This window comes from Mesocricetus auratus, unplaced genomic scaffold, assembly GCF_017639785.1.
Source record: "Mesocricetus auratus isolate SY011 unplaced genomic scaffold, BCM_Maur_2.0 Super-Scaffold_100008, whole genome shotgun sequence".
In the NCBI taxonomy this organism is placed as follows: domain Eukaryota; kingdom Metazoa; phylum Chordata; class Mammalia; order Rodentia; family Cricetidae; genus Mesocricetus; species Mesocricetus auratus.
This window is the reverse complement of record NW_024429192.1, coordinates 84,300,703-84,316,406: the sequence shown is the minus strand read 5'-3', so window position 1 is coordinate 84,316,406 and position 15,704 is coordinate 84,300,703. Positions and strand designations below refer to the sequence as shown.

At 47.5% G+C, this 15,704-nt stretch overlaps 1 protein-coding gene across 1 annotated transcript in view; it reads right to left on the bottom strand.

Moving 5' to 3' along the window:
• The window catches only part of Gtf3a (general transcription factor IIIA), a 33,801-nt gene extending 26,213 nt beyond the window's left edge, over positions 1-7,588 (bottom strand). Inside the window, exon 1 of the mRNA XM_005083206.3 lies at positions 7,516-7,588. Within this exon, the coding sequence (XP_005083263.2) occupies positions 7,516-7,588 (73 nt within the window). The remainder of the gene's footprint in view (positions 1-7,515) is intronic.
• Between the last annotated feature and the right edge of the window lie 8,116 nt (positions 7,589-15,704).

The following is a 15,704-nucleotide window of genomic DNA, read 5'->3' as shown; positions in this document are numbered from 1 at the left end:
TGTTTTTTCAGAACTTGTACCTGAGGTCTCCGTGGAGAACAGGCTGTTTTTAAAATGATTGTTTAAGAGCCTGGGCTACTGACCACAAACACCTGCCCTTTGTAAGACACAACAGGAAAATCCATTTAGACGTTTGATTCTATCTACTCTTGTGGATTTCTTTTTAATTAACAGCATCTCACTTTATGGCCCAAGTTAGCCTAAATCTTGTGATCCTCTGGCGTTGGCCTGCTGGAGGTACTTACCTCTTTCTGAAGGAGAGATCACTGCTTGTTGGGCTTCGTCAATGACTTTTACATCTCCTTCCATTTCTAGTCAACCCAGTTGTCAATTCAGCCACTGTTGGGAATGGCTGGGTATCCACACTGCTGGACTGATGTCTCCTAGTTTTATATTTTGCCCACATTTCCTGAGAGCTCTTGGAACTGTCCCATCTGGGTCTGCTCCCCCTAGACCTCCATCTCCAGGGCTTATGGGAACCCTGACAAAGCTGTTTCTCCCCTCCTATCTCTGAGACCCAGCAAAACAAGGCTTGGGAACCTTCCTCTCCACGCATCCCACTCCCTCCCAGGTCCCATTCCCAGGTGAGGCGGGGAGAGAGCTCTATAACCAGCGAATATAAAACCGACTATTGGAACCAAAGACTTCTTCCATGAGCTGGTATTTTCCCAGTCTTGGTCAACAGACAGTTTGTGCAAATTCCCACCTGAGCTTTATAGAGGAGGTGGACAGGAGTCCCTTTTGGAAAAGCTCTTGAGTAAAACCGTGTCTCCTTGAGCAGAACTTTGGTGAGACTAGGTGTGAATCTAGAATAGTCATCTCACACAGCAAAAGAAAAAAAAAGAGAAAGTCATCCTTTGAATAGCAGCCCAAAATTATAGATGAATGTCTAAAATAGCTGAAATAATCTTTTTAATTTATACTGCCCTCCCCTGTAGTTTGTCCAAATTTCTCTTCTGAGGATAAATTTACAAACAACAGCCCAAAATAATAAAATCTGGAGGGAAACATTTAATAAATGCCAGAAACTTTTATAATCTCTGCACAACCCAGAAATTACAAAGATGCAGACGAGATGTCACGTATCAAATCTAGGGTATGGCTAAGGGCTGTCACAAGTTTAGCTTGGCATGGAGACACATTTCCATAATCCCAGCACTCAGGAAACGGAGGCAGGAAGATTTTGAATTTGAAGCAAGCCTAGGCTATCCCATAAGACCCTGTCTCAAAATATCAAAACTAAATACTGTGCATGATGCTACACACTTTTAACAGGCAGGCAGATCTCTGTGAGTTCAAGGTCAGCCTGGTCTATACAGTGAGTTCCAGGGCAGTCAGGGCTACATAGTGCTAACCAGTTTCAAAATAATAATGATAACAGGTTTAGTTAAATATGATTCGGATCATGTTTCTCTTAGAGCTCCAGGGTTTTCAAAGACAATTTCCCTCATTATTGACCCCCTGCGTGGAAATTTAATAGCTAATAAACATTTTAATGGCAAGCCTTCAAACCTCAAAACAGTGAATAAATCATAAGCATAGGCAAAATAAGTTTTGGTTCATTGCTTCAGGTTTGGTCCCTCTGTGCACCGACTCTTATCCAGGAATGTCGATTTTTCAAGAAAGCAGACACACTTTCTTACTTGTTTCTCGTCTAGAAAAAAGAACGGCCTGTGTGTCCCAAGTGTCACGTGTGTCCCATCCCAGTCTGTGTTGCCTTCTACCATCTACCCCTTCCCACCCCTGCACAGCAGCCATAGCACTGATGCTGATGGCATTGGCTGACAGCATTGGCTCTGGCATTGGGCAGCACGGCTGGGTGCAAATAGCAACTGCATGCCACATGCTGACTGTCATGGAAACTGTCCTTAACCTAGTTGGACCTTGCTTTTATCACCTGCATAAAGAGGGCAATACTGCTGGTTTGATAGGGTTGTTGAAGGAAATAAAAGAGATTATCATGTAAGAAAATAAACACGTTGATGTGAATGGTGTTTGACCTATTTGGATCGGTAGGGTAAAACTTTACCAACCTACATCAGCCATGAAATCACTGGTCTAAAGTCCAAAGTAAAACAATCTTCCACTTCAGTTCCCATGTAATAACTTCTGGAAGAGTCTCTACCTCTCTGATTACATGAGGCCACCCATATACAGAGCAGGCCTCCGCTTTCTTGGACTCCTGCTTTATTATTATTATTATTATTATTATTTATTTTATGTATGTGGGTATTTTGGTTGCATGTATGTCTGTGCTCCACATGCATGCATTGTCCATGGAGATCAGAAGAAGGCATGGAATCCCCTAGAACTGGAGTTACAGATGGTTGTGAACCACCATGTGGGTGCTGGGAATTGAACCCAGATCCTCTGCAAAGAGCAGCCACCAAGCCACCTCTCCAGCCCCCAGACTCCTGCGTTTGAAGTATCATTTCACACGTTTAAATTTTAAGGTGTGTTTAAGTATTTTGAATGACTATAAGGAAATATCCTGGTGTTATAATTCTGTGCTTGAGATGGCATGATAAAGCCAGCCCCTTGGTTTCTGGTTCCTTCTGTCTGTAATTTGGAGACTCTGGGAGCACCTCCTGGAGCATCTTCAGAGGGCAGGAGGGACTTGAGAAAAATGTCCTCAGTCTCATCCTTTGTCTCCAGGGAGTCAGAGTCCAGGAGGATCACAAGATGTGATTTGAGATGCTTAAATTCCTTTAACTCCACAATAAGGCAAGTATTCACTGGAAAGATCCTTATTGTAGGAAGATGGCATTGATAATTGCAGCCTAGATGAAGAATTTTAGGAACCTGTGGGGATGGAGGAAGAGATGGCTCGGTAGGTAAGAGCACTTGGCTGCTCCTTCAGAGGACCAGGTCTTGGTCACCAACGCCTTCAAGGCAGCTCACAAATGTCTGTAACTCCAGTTCCAGGGGCTCTATTGCCCTCTTGTAGCCCCTTGGGCAGAAGCAGGTAGATTTCTGTGAGTTTGAGGCCAGCCTAGCCTACATGTCTCCAGCATATGCAGGGCTACATAGAGACCTTACCTCAAAATAGAAGAATAAGAGGGAAGAGGAGAAAGAATTTTAGGGGTCTAACAGCTGAGTGTCCTGTGCAGATGTTTGCACATGTGCATAAGTAGTCAGCAGAGGAAAGGAATTTGTGGAAAGAGACAGGAAGACATGCTCTGTACAGTCAAGAGAAAAAGATGGAAGGAGAAGTAAGTCACCTTTGCCGGCTCCTAACCCTGAATGAACACAACTGAGGCTTCAACCCTTAAATTCTTTTAGTGTTTACATCAATCCTCTCCAATTCACCCTTACGTTTGTCATCACCAAATGAGTTTATATTAGTGAGTCTCTCATAAAAGTAAAATTTAATCCAATGAATATTAACAATAACAACAGCAAATACAGTAACGATGTGGTTGGTGACTTTGTTATGGGGCTGTGCCTGACACTGACTGTAGATGATACAGGGACCTTGGGACACGCTTTGCCTCCTCCAAACTTAGAGTATTCCCAGAGAGACAAGCATATAGACAGCTAACTCAAAACTAAGACAAGGTGCCCTGGGGTTAGTACTGGGAGGCAAGAATCCACCAAGAATCCATCAACTCCAAGTGCAGCCACGTGACAGTGGTAGATGAAAATCAGCCACATGGGAGTGTTTACACCACAGGAATGGCCAACTTTACAAATCAGGGCTTATTCCCATAAAGAGGTGATTGCTAAATACTGATCATTGGTGTCCCCAGGTGAGGGGACACTGAACAGGTCCTGTTGGTAGAGGCTAAGTTCTCTACTTGTTTAGGGTCTTTGTCCACTCTTGACATTTTTTCCCATCAGTTCTGGGGTTGCTTCCCAGCTCTGACTGTGGAAGAGGGAAATGACAGTGGGACAAGTCTTTGGAGCATTTAATCCCGCCCCCTCCTCTTCATCTCTCCGTTGTACAAGCTGAAGTGCATGTCACTGGCATCAAACTAATGAACAGGGCCAAAAGCATGAACAAGTTCAGCATTGTGGACATGAAAATCCCCATGCCCTCAGCATTTTCCTCTTTAACGCAATCTAAATGATCAAAATCACTCAAGTGTGTTGTTCTTTAGAGGTGAGTGGGTATATCGATGTTCATTAAAAGATAATGATCAGGAGTCCAGTCTCTATCTACCACCTTCTCCTGTGAGTATGTATATGTTGCCTTTAAAATAATTATTGAGCCATCAAGGGTTTATGGAAAGACATTCACAGTTCAGTAAGACACCTTGGTGCTTTGTAGGCACACATAAAATCTTGAATGATACGTGAGAAGAGTAGCCACACCCATGCAATGGGAAGTGACGCTTGCCTACTCTGTGTGCTCTAAAGGATAGTTTGAAGCTAGCTAGGGTCGGTCCGATTCCTAGAACATCCTTGGTATGCATCCATATTTGACTTGAGCTCCTTTTTCAAAGTCAAAAGAGGACTGCAAGGAACCATAAAAGGTGATAACAGAAGAGAGCATCTTCCTCAGCATCTGGTGGGGGTGGGGGGCAGTGCATCTGCCTCCTGTCTGCATCTTCCCTAGTGTCTCCCTGAATCAGCATTTGTGGGGTGCGGGAGGGCATTGTAAACATTCCCCTCCACTGGAGTCCAGTGTTAACACTGCGGCTGTCACTATGAACACGCTACTGCTCTGGCGAAGACAGGGCTCAAAGAAGCCAAGGGCTTTGTGGCAGTGTTCTCTGGAGTGTGTGCTACAGGCCAACTAATCACATTACCAGGGGAGCCAAGGTGTGAGCCACAGGACAGTGACACAAAATGGGGAGGAAAGCAAGAGGAATCTCATTAGGAGGAAGCTGCATGTACGATGCTTCTTTTCCATAGTTGCTAGAGCCGGCTTCCCAGGACTGAATCACCGGGTACCCAGATTCCCAGGACAGCATCACCTGGTGTCCAGTTTCCCAGAACAGCATCACCAGGTACCCAGCTTCTCAGGATAGCATCACCAGGTACCCAGCTTCCCAGGACAGCATCACCTGCTGCCCAGCTTCCCAGGACAGCATCACCTGGTGTCCAGTTTACCAGGACAGCATCACTGGGTGCTCAACTACAGGCTTGTCCAACTATATCATTTCCTCCAAAGGCTGGTATCTCTTTAACAGATGCCTTTCCTCCTTTTAAGAAAACACAGATCTCTCTCTCTCTCTCTCTCTGTCTCTCTCTCTCTCTCTCTCTCTCTGTCTGTCTCTCCCTCTCTCTTCTTCTTTTCTTGTTTTGTTTTAGATTTACAGGGGACAATCAGTAGCTCAGCAATACAAAAACATCATCAGACAACTTAAGGTAGATGATAATAGGATTGAACCGAACCAGCCTAAATGGTACATCTATATTACCCCCTCTAAGGCTTCAGGTACATCATAGAAAGGGAAGAAGGAGAGAATGTGAAAATTGGAGGGCAGGGAAGAGGACTGTGAATACCATTTTCAGGACATGATATGGCCATTGTGCACATTAACTCCTACCTGCTGTGGTTACCTCCATAAGACCTACTTCTTGACATTTTCTGTTAGGAAAATAGTCCTATCTGCAATGTGTTCTGTACACGGGGTGGGGGGGGTGTTGGTATGCCCTGCTTCAGATCCCCAGCACCCTCATAAGAGCCAGGCACATCAGTGCACACCTACAATCCCAGTACTGAGGAGGTGGAGACAGGAGAATGGACGGGAATCCAGGGTTGGTGAGAGACCCTTCCAGGGCGTGGCTTTGGGTTCTAATGGTGGCCTACTGATCTATTTGAGCATCTAGCTGTCCCTGTGTCCTGTCTCCAAGTCTCTTTTACTCTGCATCTTGAGATTCCTCAGACACTAACCTTGTGCTCATCTGGCCTGGCTGGGTGCAGGGAGCCATTGCCTGCTTTGAGGGCATCTGGTGTCCCTGCAGCGGTGTTTCACAGAGTGACAGAAGCCACAGCAGAGTTCCATACCTCCAGAGCACAGAGAGACACGGTGACATTTCTGAGCATGTATGGCAGGTGGCAAGGCTCAAATCTCTAGGAATCTATCCATTTAGTAACAGTTTCATTACATGCCTGCCATTCACCAACGAAGCCAAGAAATAACACATTTCCAGCTCCACATGTCCCTTCCCGTGTGGTTTCTGCTGTGACAGCCACTCGCCTGCTTTGATGACAGTCATCTCCTGGCTACCTCATTGTCTCACATGTTTCTATTTCTCCTGCTGACTACTGAGATTTTATTTTGATGCCTTTGCCCATGCCCTTTGGTAACCTAGTTTCTAAATAACATGCATGTGTTCTTTGGTGTGACTCACCGACATTGCTTCCGTGATCTTCACCGGGACTACCCAACTCAGCTTGTTCATCTTGAAGTGGAGCGATCATCCAAGACAGCAACAGTCAGCAATGAGTGGATCCAATTAGCTGCCAATGCGTAGTGTCGAGCTGCGGGACTGGGAGCCAGTTTTATGGAAAGCGCACATTGAGGCATTGAGAGATCTGTTGCCAGGGCTGGGGACATGTCTCAGAGTTTAAGAGAGCCAAATGCTCTTGCAGAGGACACAATTTACAGTTCCAGCACCCACACCAGACAGCTCACAACCACCTGTAACTCCAGCTCTAGGGGATCTGACGCCTTCTTCGGGCCTCCTGGGGCACCTGCACACACATGTATGGATTCACTCACTCACTCACTCACTCACTCACACATAGACACATATGCCCTAATTTTTTAAGAAGTAAAAAAAAAGAGATCTGCTATTTACAATATCTGTCTTTTAAAAATGCCTTGCAACTAGGCAGTAGTAGCACGTGTCTTTAATCCCAGCACTCAGGAGGCTGAGGCAGGAGAATCTCTCTGAATTTGAGGCTAGCCTGGTAGGACGGCCAGGGCTACACAGAGAAACCCTGTCATGTTCACAAAAAGACCTGGAGAAGATGACTTTCTGGGAGTACGTGGCACTTCAGCCTGGAGAAGATGGCTGGCATTAAAGGCATGCACCACCACCATTAGGCATACATATGTGTGTGTGTATATATATATATATATATATGTATGTATATATATATATATGTACATTTGTGTGTGTATTTCAAAGGGGACAAAGATTCTGCCTTCCTATTAACTGAGGAAAAGCAGACAACAGACAGACCCAGGAGTGGAGGGGCCAGCTTCCAGGACACCTGTCCACGAGTGTTCCAGCCAGATTCCTGGGCCTGTGTGTAGAGGATGCTGGGCAAACGCTACACCAGCACAGTGTGTCCAGAGAATAGGACATGACTTCTGGAAGGTAGTATCAGAGTGCTTTCCTGCTGGAAACACATCCCAGAAGAAATTCGCCCCTTTAGCTGGTGAGGTGGATCCCAGGGACTGTCAGGGACATTTCCAACTAGAAATGTTGACATATGTTTCAGAGGGGACTCCCACCCAGCTGTACCACTGAGAAGTGTGGCAAGCTCAAGAGATACAAGTGTTCCAAGGGCAGAAGTGACCCGTGTGCCTCATTGTGATCCCCCCACCCCCTCACCCCCCACCTCCCCACCCCCGCCTTCTTGTGCAGCACAATCCAGTGACGCGGCGATGACGTCAGCATTCTGCATGCTGCAATGACATCCAAATGCCGCATGTCCAAGAATTGCATTGATGTGCCCAGTGTTGTTATTCTCCCACGGTGTCATATTGCATAGACACGCATATTCCTGAGGAGAGTTGAGAACTAAGCGTGTTTAAAGGTAAATGTGTCCGTGTTTTCACACCCTGGAAGGAATATTAATGAGCCTGCCCTTTTTGAACCCAGACCTCGCCCTGTATCTCTGTGACCTCTGCACTAGCTGTCTGACCTAAAACAGGTGTGTCCTAAACGTGTGGAGTGGACAAATGACGAGGGAGGCTTAAGCATCATGGATAAACAGAGAACACAGTGGCAGGTGTGCCCACGCTGCCTGGGTGAGGCAATCCAGAAATTTCGGACAGAGCCACTCTCGGATTTGCAGAACATCGGCCTTCCTCCGCAGCTCCGCAGCTCCGGAAGCTCGCTGAAGGATGACCCGCCTTCCAGCAAACCATCTCTCTTGGCGCTTCTCAGCTGTCAGTGGGGGCTGGAGAAACAGCTGTCCGCAGCCCCAAGACCATTATACAGGAATTTACGGAGTAGAGGCTGACCTAGAGGGTGGCTCCCTAGAAGCCTAGAGGCCCTGACTTCCAGCCCTCTAGCCTCCCCACCCTTGCCCACCTCCCCCACCAGGTTGGAATGTGGGATTGTCCCTGGATGCCTGGAGCGGGTCGGGGAGGGGCGCTCCTCCCCCATCCGCACTGGAGCCTGTGATGTTGGGAGCCGCACCGAGACGGAGCCCATTCTCATCCCGGGCGGCCCACCCCAGCCACCACTTTCCCCATTGATCTGGCCAAACGAACCCGCACCTGGCTCTCCCGTGCTGTAAACACTTTTATTTTCCCTCGGGTTTATGGCCTCCCCTTACAAGGCACCACGACTTGTTTAAAAGTGCGCCAAACAAAGGGCTCTGGTGATTACAGACGTGCTGCTGGTTTATGGAGGTCTTCCTTTGTCTCATTTTCTCCCGCTCTCTTCCTGCCTCCCTCCGCCCCCTCCAGCGCCAGGTACACAGGCCCTTTAGGACTGTCCTCCCAGCCAACTGCTGGGGGCTTCCGACTCCGAACATCTGGTTCTCCTCAGCCGCAAGTTGGCTGACAGGAGGTGTGGGCTTGGCCAGTGGGACTCTGAGTGTCTTCAGGTCAGGCTCCTGCGTGTCACTGTGAGATGGGGGTTCTGGTATGTCTCCATGGGGCTTACCAAACTGCATCTCTACCCCATAACCTGTGATGGGCCAGCCCAGCTATGGGATAAAGCTATTATTTGTCATCTGTTGTATTTTCAGTCTGACTGGGCAAGCCAGCACATCACTCTGTCACTGTCGTGGAGGTCCGGAGGATGTGCTGACTCAAGGCCTGTGTGGATGGGTGCCTGGGGGATGGGCCTTAATGTCTGCAAGCAGAGTCCGGTGTCCCCACAACAGGGGACACCATGGACTGGGTCCAGATAGCAATCCACAAACAGATACACACATGAAAGAAGGTACTCAAATGTTTATGTGTCCCAACATTCATCAATCAAATAGCCAAGAGGTGGAAACAGCCCATCAACCAACAGGGATGGCTGAGCATTGGGCCAGTGCATGTCATTGAGCCTTTTGGAAAGGAGAATTGCAGTACGTGCTGCAGTATAGAAGAGCCTTGAAGACCTTATGCTTAGTGAGATAAGTCAGTCACAAAGAAATAAGGGTTAGCCACTCAGCTTTACAGAGACAGTCACAATCTAGTGACACTAAGTCTTCCATTTTGTAGATGGCCATGCAGCAAGGTGAACAGATTTAATGCCCCTGAAGCCTACTCATGGACAGGTTTTAACTGGTGAATTTTATGTTGTATAGTGTTCTGTCACTGTCTTTTGACATAGTTTATCTTGTGTGTGTTGGGGTGTGTATGTGTGGAGGCAGCACCTGTGCTCCCCTATGAATGTATAGGCCAGAGGACAACTTGCAGGAGTTGCCAGCTCTGTCCTTTGTGAATCAGAGGATCAAGTTCAGGCAAGCAGACTTTTACCCACTGAGCCAACTGGTCAACCTTATCACAGGAGACCATTGCATTGAGTAGTTAATACATTCAAATATGTTATGTCTTGGATTTTGCTATGTTTGTCTCTGTCAGCCTATAAACATTTGTTATTTTTATAATTTCTTCTCTTTCTCTAGATATCTATTCACTTGTTTTATCTTTATTTTTATATGAATGAGTGTTTGATCCAGATGCGCACTATGTGCACTATGCACACTAGGAGGCCAGTAGAAGGCGTCGGATCCCCTGGAACTGAAGTTGCAGATAGTTGCAAGCTGCCAGGTAGGTGCTGGGAGTCACACTCAGGTCCTCTGCAAGAGCAGTCAGTGCTCTTATCTGTTGAGGCATTTCTCCAACCACTAAATATTCACTTCTGTGCCTCCTGGTTTTCAATGGCACTTATGATATGAAGCTTAGTTTCATTTTCTGAAAATGGAGCCTACATAACTTGTACAGTCATAAAGAATACTGACACTATTAAATACATATCCATACAAAACATATCATGTAAATTACATACACTAAAATACGGTAGATTTGAAAAACTATGTGAAGCCAGTGTTCTTTTGTTAAGATACAAGAGGGGGGGCGTATAACATAAGGGAAATATAAAGCAACCCAGATGGTTGAGTTTCCTATGATTCTTAGGCTGTTAAAAGTCATCAGCAAGGATTTTTACTTCTCTTTTCTTTTCCTTTCTTTTCTTTGTTTTCTGGTGTTTTGAGGCAGGGTCTTGCTGTAGCCCATGCTGGCCCAGTTTGCAGTTCTTAACCTCCCTGACCATACAAGTGTTCAGCCATGAATTCTTTGTTCTGTTTTGTTTTTGAGGCAGGGTTTCTTTGTGTAGCTCCAGTTGTCCTGGAACTCGCTCTGTAGACCAGGCTGACATTGAACTCACAGAGATCTGCCTGCCTCTGCCTCCCAAGTGCTGGGGTTAAAGTCGTGCTCCACCACTGCCTGGCTCTGCTTGTCACTTTTCTGTTGCTATGATAAAACACCATGACCAAAGCAGCGTGTAAAAGGAAGGGTTTATTTGACTTAGCATCCCAGGGCATCTAGAGTGAAGAGGATAAGGACATGGTGGGGAGGCATGGTAGCGAACATCAGGTGTGGTGGGAGGAGCAGGAAGCTGAGAGAGAGCTCAGGTTTTCACCCACAAGCTCGAAGCAGAGAGAGCAGGCTGACAAGTGCCATTTTCAGAGGCCACTCTCTGTGACGTACACCATCCAGCAAGGTCACACCTTCTAAAAGTGTTACCCGTTGGGGGCCAAGCATTTAAATATGTGAGCCTATGGGGGACATTTCTCATTCAAGCCAACATATGACTGAGTAATGCCTCCCCTACTGCCCCCCAGGCCTCCTATGTAGGCCTGCTAGCCTGAGGCTCACTATGTAGACCAGGCCAGCCTCTGCTGCACACCCAGCCTGGACAGCATTTCTTTGGGGCTTCCAGTTTCTCTGAGTCTGGTGGGGAGCTGGGATAGAGAGTCTTTCACACGGAGGTAAGAGGGAAGGAATGGATCCAAGTCTCACATGGAGTGGAGTCCAGGCTGGTAATCCAAGAAAAAGGAGAGGCGCCCCCTGGTGGACAGAGGTGATGACGTCAGGAGTCGCACCAGGCTCGCGGACTGACATCGATCTGTACAAACATATTTGCGCCCGGTGTGACATACTTGGGACACGAAGTTTCAGATTTTCGGAGGTTTTCTGATTTGGAAATGTTTCCGCAGACTTTACTCACTAAAGTTTTAGATTTCAAAGCAGCTTTGGCTTCAGAGTTTTGGGTTAAGAGTGTTCAGTAGGTACCCTTTAGGGGTGCTATCCTGCACCCCAGAGAACTGCCACTTAACTCTCTTAGTCCCATTATGGACATTTAGAGTCCACAAAGCTCTCTCTCTCTCTCTCACACACACCATCTCATTTGTTTCGCCTAACTGCCAATATATATTGGCAATATGACTCATTTTTGAGGGTACGGCTTTTCCCTAATCTTACTTTTGGTGTTGGTGGTACCCAATCTTTATTGTTGTTGATGGCAAAATGTCTCCTTCTCCAGAAACAAAGCAGGTGGGAGGCCCTGAGTTCGATCCTCTGCCAACAAGCAAATCCTACAGAAAGGGTTAGTGAACACAGTTCTCTAAGAATAGACGCTGTGGTTCCAGGTAGGTCACCACACCCCAGTAGATGGTTCCACACCCAGAAGCAAATTGGAGTTGATGGGTTTTAAAAGAAAAAAAGGGCATGAAGTTGAATGTATGAGGAGGTAATCGAGTCCAGGAAGAGCTAAGGGTGAAATATTATCAAAATACATAGTATAAAATTCTAAGTGGCTGACAAAGATTTTTTTTTTTCGAGACAGGGTTTCTCTGTGGCTGTGGAGGCTGTCCTGGAACTCACTTGGTAGTCCAGGCTGGTCTCGAACTCACAGAGATCCGACTGCCTCTGCCTCCCGAGTGCTGGGATTAAAGGCATGCGCCACCAACGCCCGGCAACAAAGATTTTTTAAAAAGATATATACTCATGAGAGATTTTTTTTTCCCCAGAGATAGGATTTCTCTGTGTAGCCCTGGCTGTCCTGGAACACGCTCTATACTCCAGGCTGTACTTGAACTGACAGAAGTCTGTTTCTCAAGTGCTGGGATTAAAGGTGTGTGCCACCACTACCCATTTTTTTTTTAAACAGGATAGTTTCCTTTTCCTACTTAAACACCCACAATTAAATTTTATGTTCTAAGCTTGTTTGAGGGAAATAGACCATGTTTCAAATTAACTGAGGAAATGTTGTATGGAGAGTTGGTGGCAATATCATTTCGCCAATATAGCCCATGTCACTTCAGGACCAAAGGAGAGCTATTGATCGTTTTGACTAGAGTAGATAGAGCTGAAGGTGTTGTCCTGACTCTGGGAAATGACGTGGACAGGAATCCCATGCAAATCTGCTACTGGTCCAGGAAGAGGCAGATCAAGTCAGGATTCAGGGCCACCTCTCTGAGGGTGTCTGTCCAGTGGCAGAGGACCTGGGGAAATGTCCCCATGCATCCAAATCTGTTCCAGCCAATCTCAAATAAAGAGGGGGCTGGAGAGAGAGGTGACTCAGTGGCTTAGAGTGCTTGCAGAGGCCGCAGGCTCAATTCCCAGCACCTACATGGGCTCACAACCTAACTCAAGTTCCAGGGGACCACACACCCTCTTCTAGCTTCTTCAGATGCCAGGCATGAACATAGTGCACAGACATACATGCCGGAAAAATAGTCACACATATAAAATAAATAAATCTTTTTTAAAAATTAGTGGGGGTGGTGGCGCACGCCTTTAATCCCAGCACTCAGGAGGCAGAGGCAGGCGGATCTCTGTGAGTTCGAGGCCAGCCTGGTCTACAAAGTGAGTTCCAGGACAGGACAGCCTCCAAAGCCACAGAGAAACCCTGTCTCGAAAAAACCAAAAAAAAAAAATTTAACATGTACTGGATGTGTACAGATTTTGTCTTTCTCTTCCTTATTCCCTAGACATTGCAGTTCCCCCATGGCAACTATTCTCACAGCATTTACGTTGTGTTAATTGTAACAAGAAATCCAGAGATGGTTGAACGTGGGAGGGTGTGTATGAGATCTATAAGGGTTACACAAGGGACTTAAGCGTCTCTGAGGGAAGAATCCCTAAACTAAACCCCTAACCTGAGGGAGGTTGGACCACAGAACTCGTAGTTTATGGCCTCACAGCGCCACCTACTGTTCATTCTCGAAGTGAAGAAAAGCCCGGTGCGAAAGCAACGGGAGCTGTGGACTCTGAGCCCGAGAGTAGTAAGCCTGGCTGTGCTAGTTTGTCTGTGACTTGTCAGTATAATGACACCTCAGAGGATTGGCTGCATCTCTACATGTCTGCCAACTGGGAGCCGTCAAATAAAATGGGAGGCTCGGGTCACATGCTGACTCACAGACAAAACTCTCTCCTGGCTGGGCCGGTGTGCTCTGTGGGTCAAGAGCCGACTGAATCAGAAACAGCAAGGAGAAAGTGGCCTTCTCTTTAATTATTCTAGGAAATGACACTCCTAGGCACCAGGCTGTCTGGGGACGGACTAGGAGGTTGGGGTATGGCAAGCCTATTGCTCACTGACTCACTGACAGACCCCTATCCTAGCATTCCTTTCCAGAGAAGACTCACAGGAGGTCGACGGAGGGGTGTTTTCAGGTCTCCCTTGCCTGATCCATGTGACCAAGCCAGGGCTTGCCAGAGCTCTTCGTCGTAGGCGAGGCGTCTTGGTGGCTGAGGGAGATACAGCCTGCCACTGTATCATCCCAGCAGGCCACATTCAGTGACTTCCACTCGCCTTGCTGTGTCTGCTGTCTGATATCCAGATATCAGGGCTGGGGAGGGCTAAGGACACTCGGTTTCACACTAAACACCTGTTGGGTATTTTGCAGGTGGAAACAAATAATAAACAAGCAGGTCGTTGAGTCCTCGAGTTGCTCAAGTACAGGGATACACAAACACTCCCTTACGGGGCGAAGAAACAGCATGTGGGGGCTGCTGGAGGGAGCAGAAGCCCCCAGGAGGGATAGTGCGACCACAGTGGCCCCGGGCAGGTCGAGTTGGGTGCTCAGCCTCTCTGGATTGGGAGTTGTGTCTTTGTGCCCGCCAAACTGCATGCCACATCACCGGGTAGGGTACAGGCAAGCATCTCAAGCCACCAGTTTCCTGTCTGGAAGAAACCCTAACAATGCAAAAACAGCCTTGTCACATGGGAACCCAAAGCGTGATGGTTCCTAATTCAGAGCGGTCCACTTGAGGGCAGCTCCACGGGATGGGACGAAAGCCAGGCACAAGTTTGGATTCTGGCTTTTCTCCTTGGCTAGCGGCCTGCAATCTGGTGCTCTTTGATGATCCTGGGGACAGCCGTGATCACAGCTCCCAGTTTATCCCAAGACTGATCACTCAGGGCCACAATCACATGCTTCAGCTGTGGGTTTCTACAGGGTTGGTGGACTGCAGTGTTTTTGACTTAGGCTTATTGAGACATGCAAGACTGGTCATTACCTAAGAAGCAGCTGTAGATGCTAATGCCAGTGAGAGTGGATTGTGTGACACACCCAGTTCTTTCTGGTTTTTCAAGACAGGGTTTCACTGTGTAACCCTGACTATCCTGGAACTCACTCCATAGAGGAGGCTGACCTCGAACTCACAGAGACCTGCCCACCTCTGCCTCTTGAGTGCTGGGGCTAAAGGTGCGCTGCTACCCATAGACCCAGTTCTTAGTTCCTTAAACTCATTGGCTAAATTACTATTCCCAACACGTGTCTTATTGACATTTAACACATGAGGACACTTGGCTGCACACAGTTTAAACCTCCTGTAGGGGAACCAGGACCTCAACAAGCTAAAGCTTGTTAAATGTGATCTGTTCCACTTACGTCTATGGAGAACAAGAGGGTGTGGCCCGGTTGAATAAGGACCAAGCAGCCACAGTAACAGCGGGTACACTTTTTGTGATCTTTCTTTCTGCTTTGCCCATTTCCCCACGAATACCTCATCTCTGGATTCTTATTTTATTTACTTATTTGTTTTGAGCGAGAGGGAACCGAGAGAGCAGTCTGTTTGCCAAAAGCAGTGGGCAGCTTCCAGCTTCCGGTTGCCTGCTCTTCCGGCTGCCTGCTGCGCCCATCTCTGCAGCCAAGCGACCCAGCGGCTTGTTAAGGGCGGTCTGTTTGCTGATTGCAAACAAGGGCCTGCTGGGGACGCCAGGGGAGCAGCTGCTGGGTGTCCAGTGAAGCTTGAGTGTGGTTTGTAAAGTAAACGGACTCTAATTTGGACAAATACGGCTGGGGCCTGGGACCCAGGACAGATAAAGCTGCAAGGAAGTGCTGGCCTGAGGGACCAAGTCTCCAGGCCCCCGAGGGGAAACGGGAGTGGCCCAGGAATGTAGGCCTTTTGCTTCTGCTGCCAACGACTACTGTCTGCTCTGCTCCCAATGGAGAGGACAACAGCCCAGAGCCATTTGACACCTCTGGCATTAAATGGGACATTTGCAGAAAGGAGGAGGTGGTGCTCGCTCAAGGTATTAGGTGTTTGTTTACAGTTATATCACCT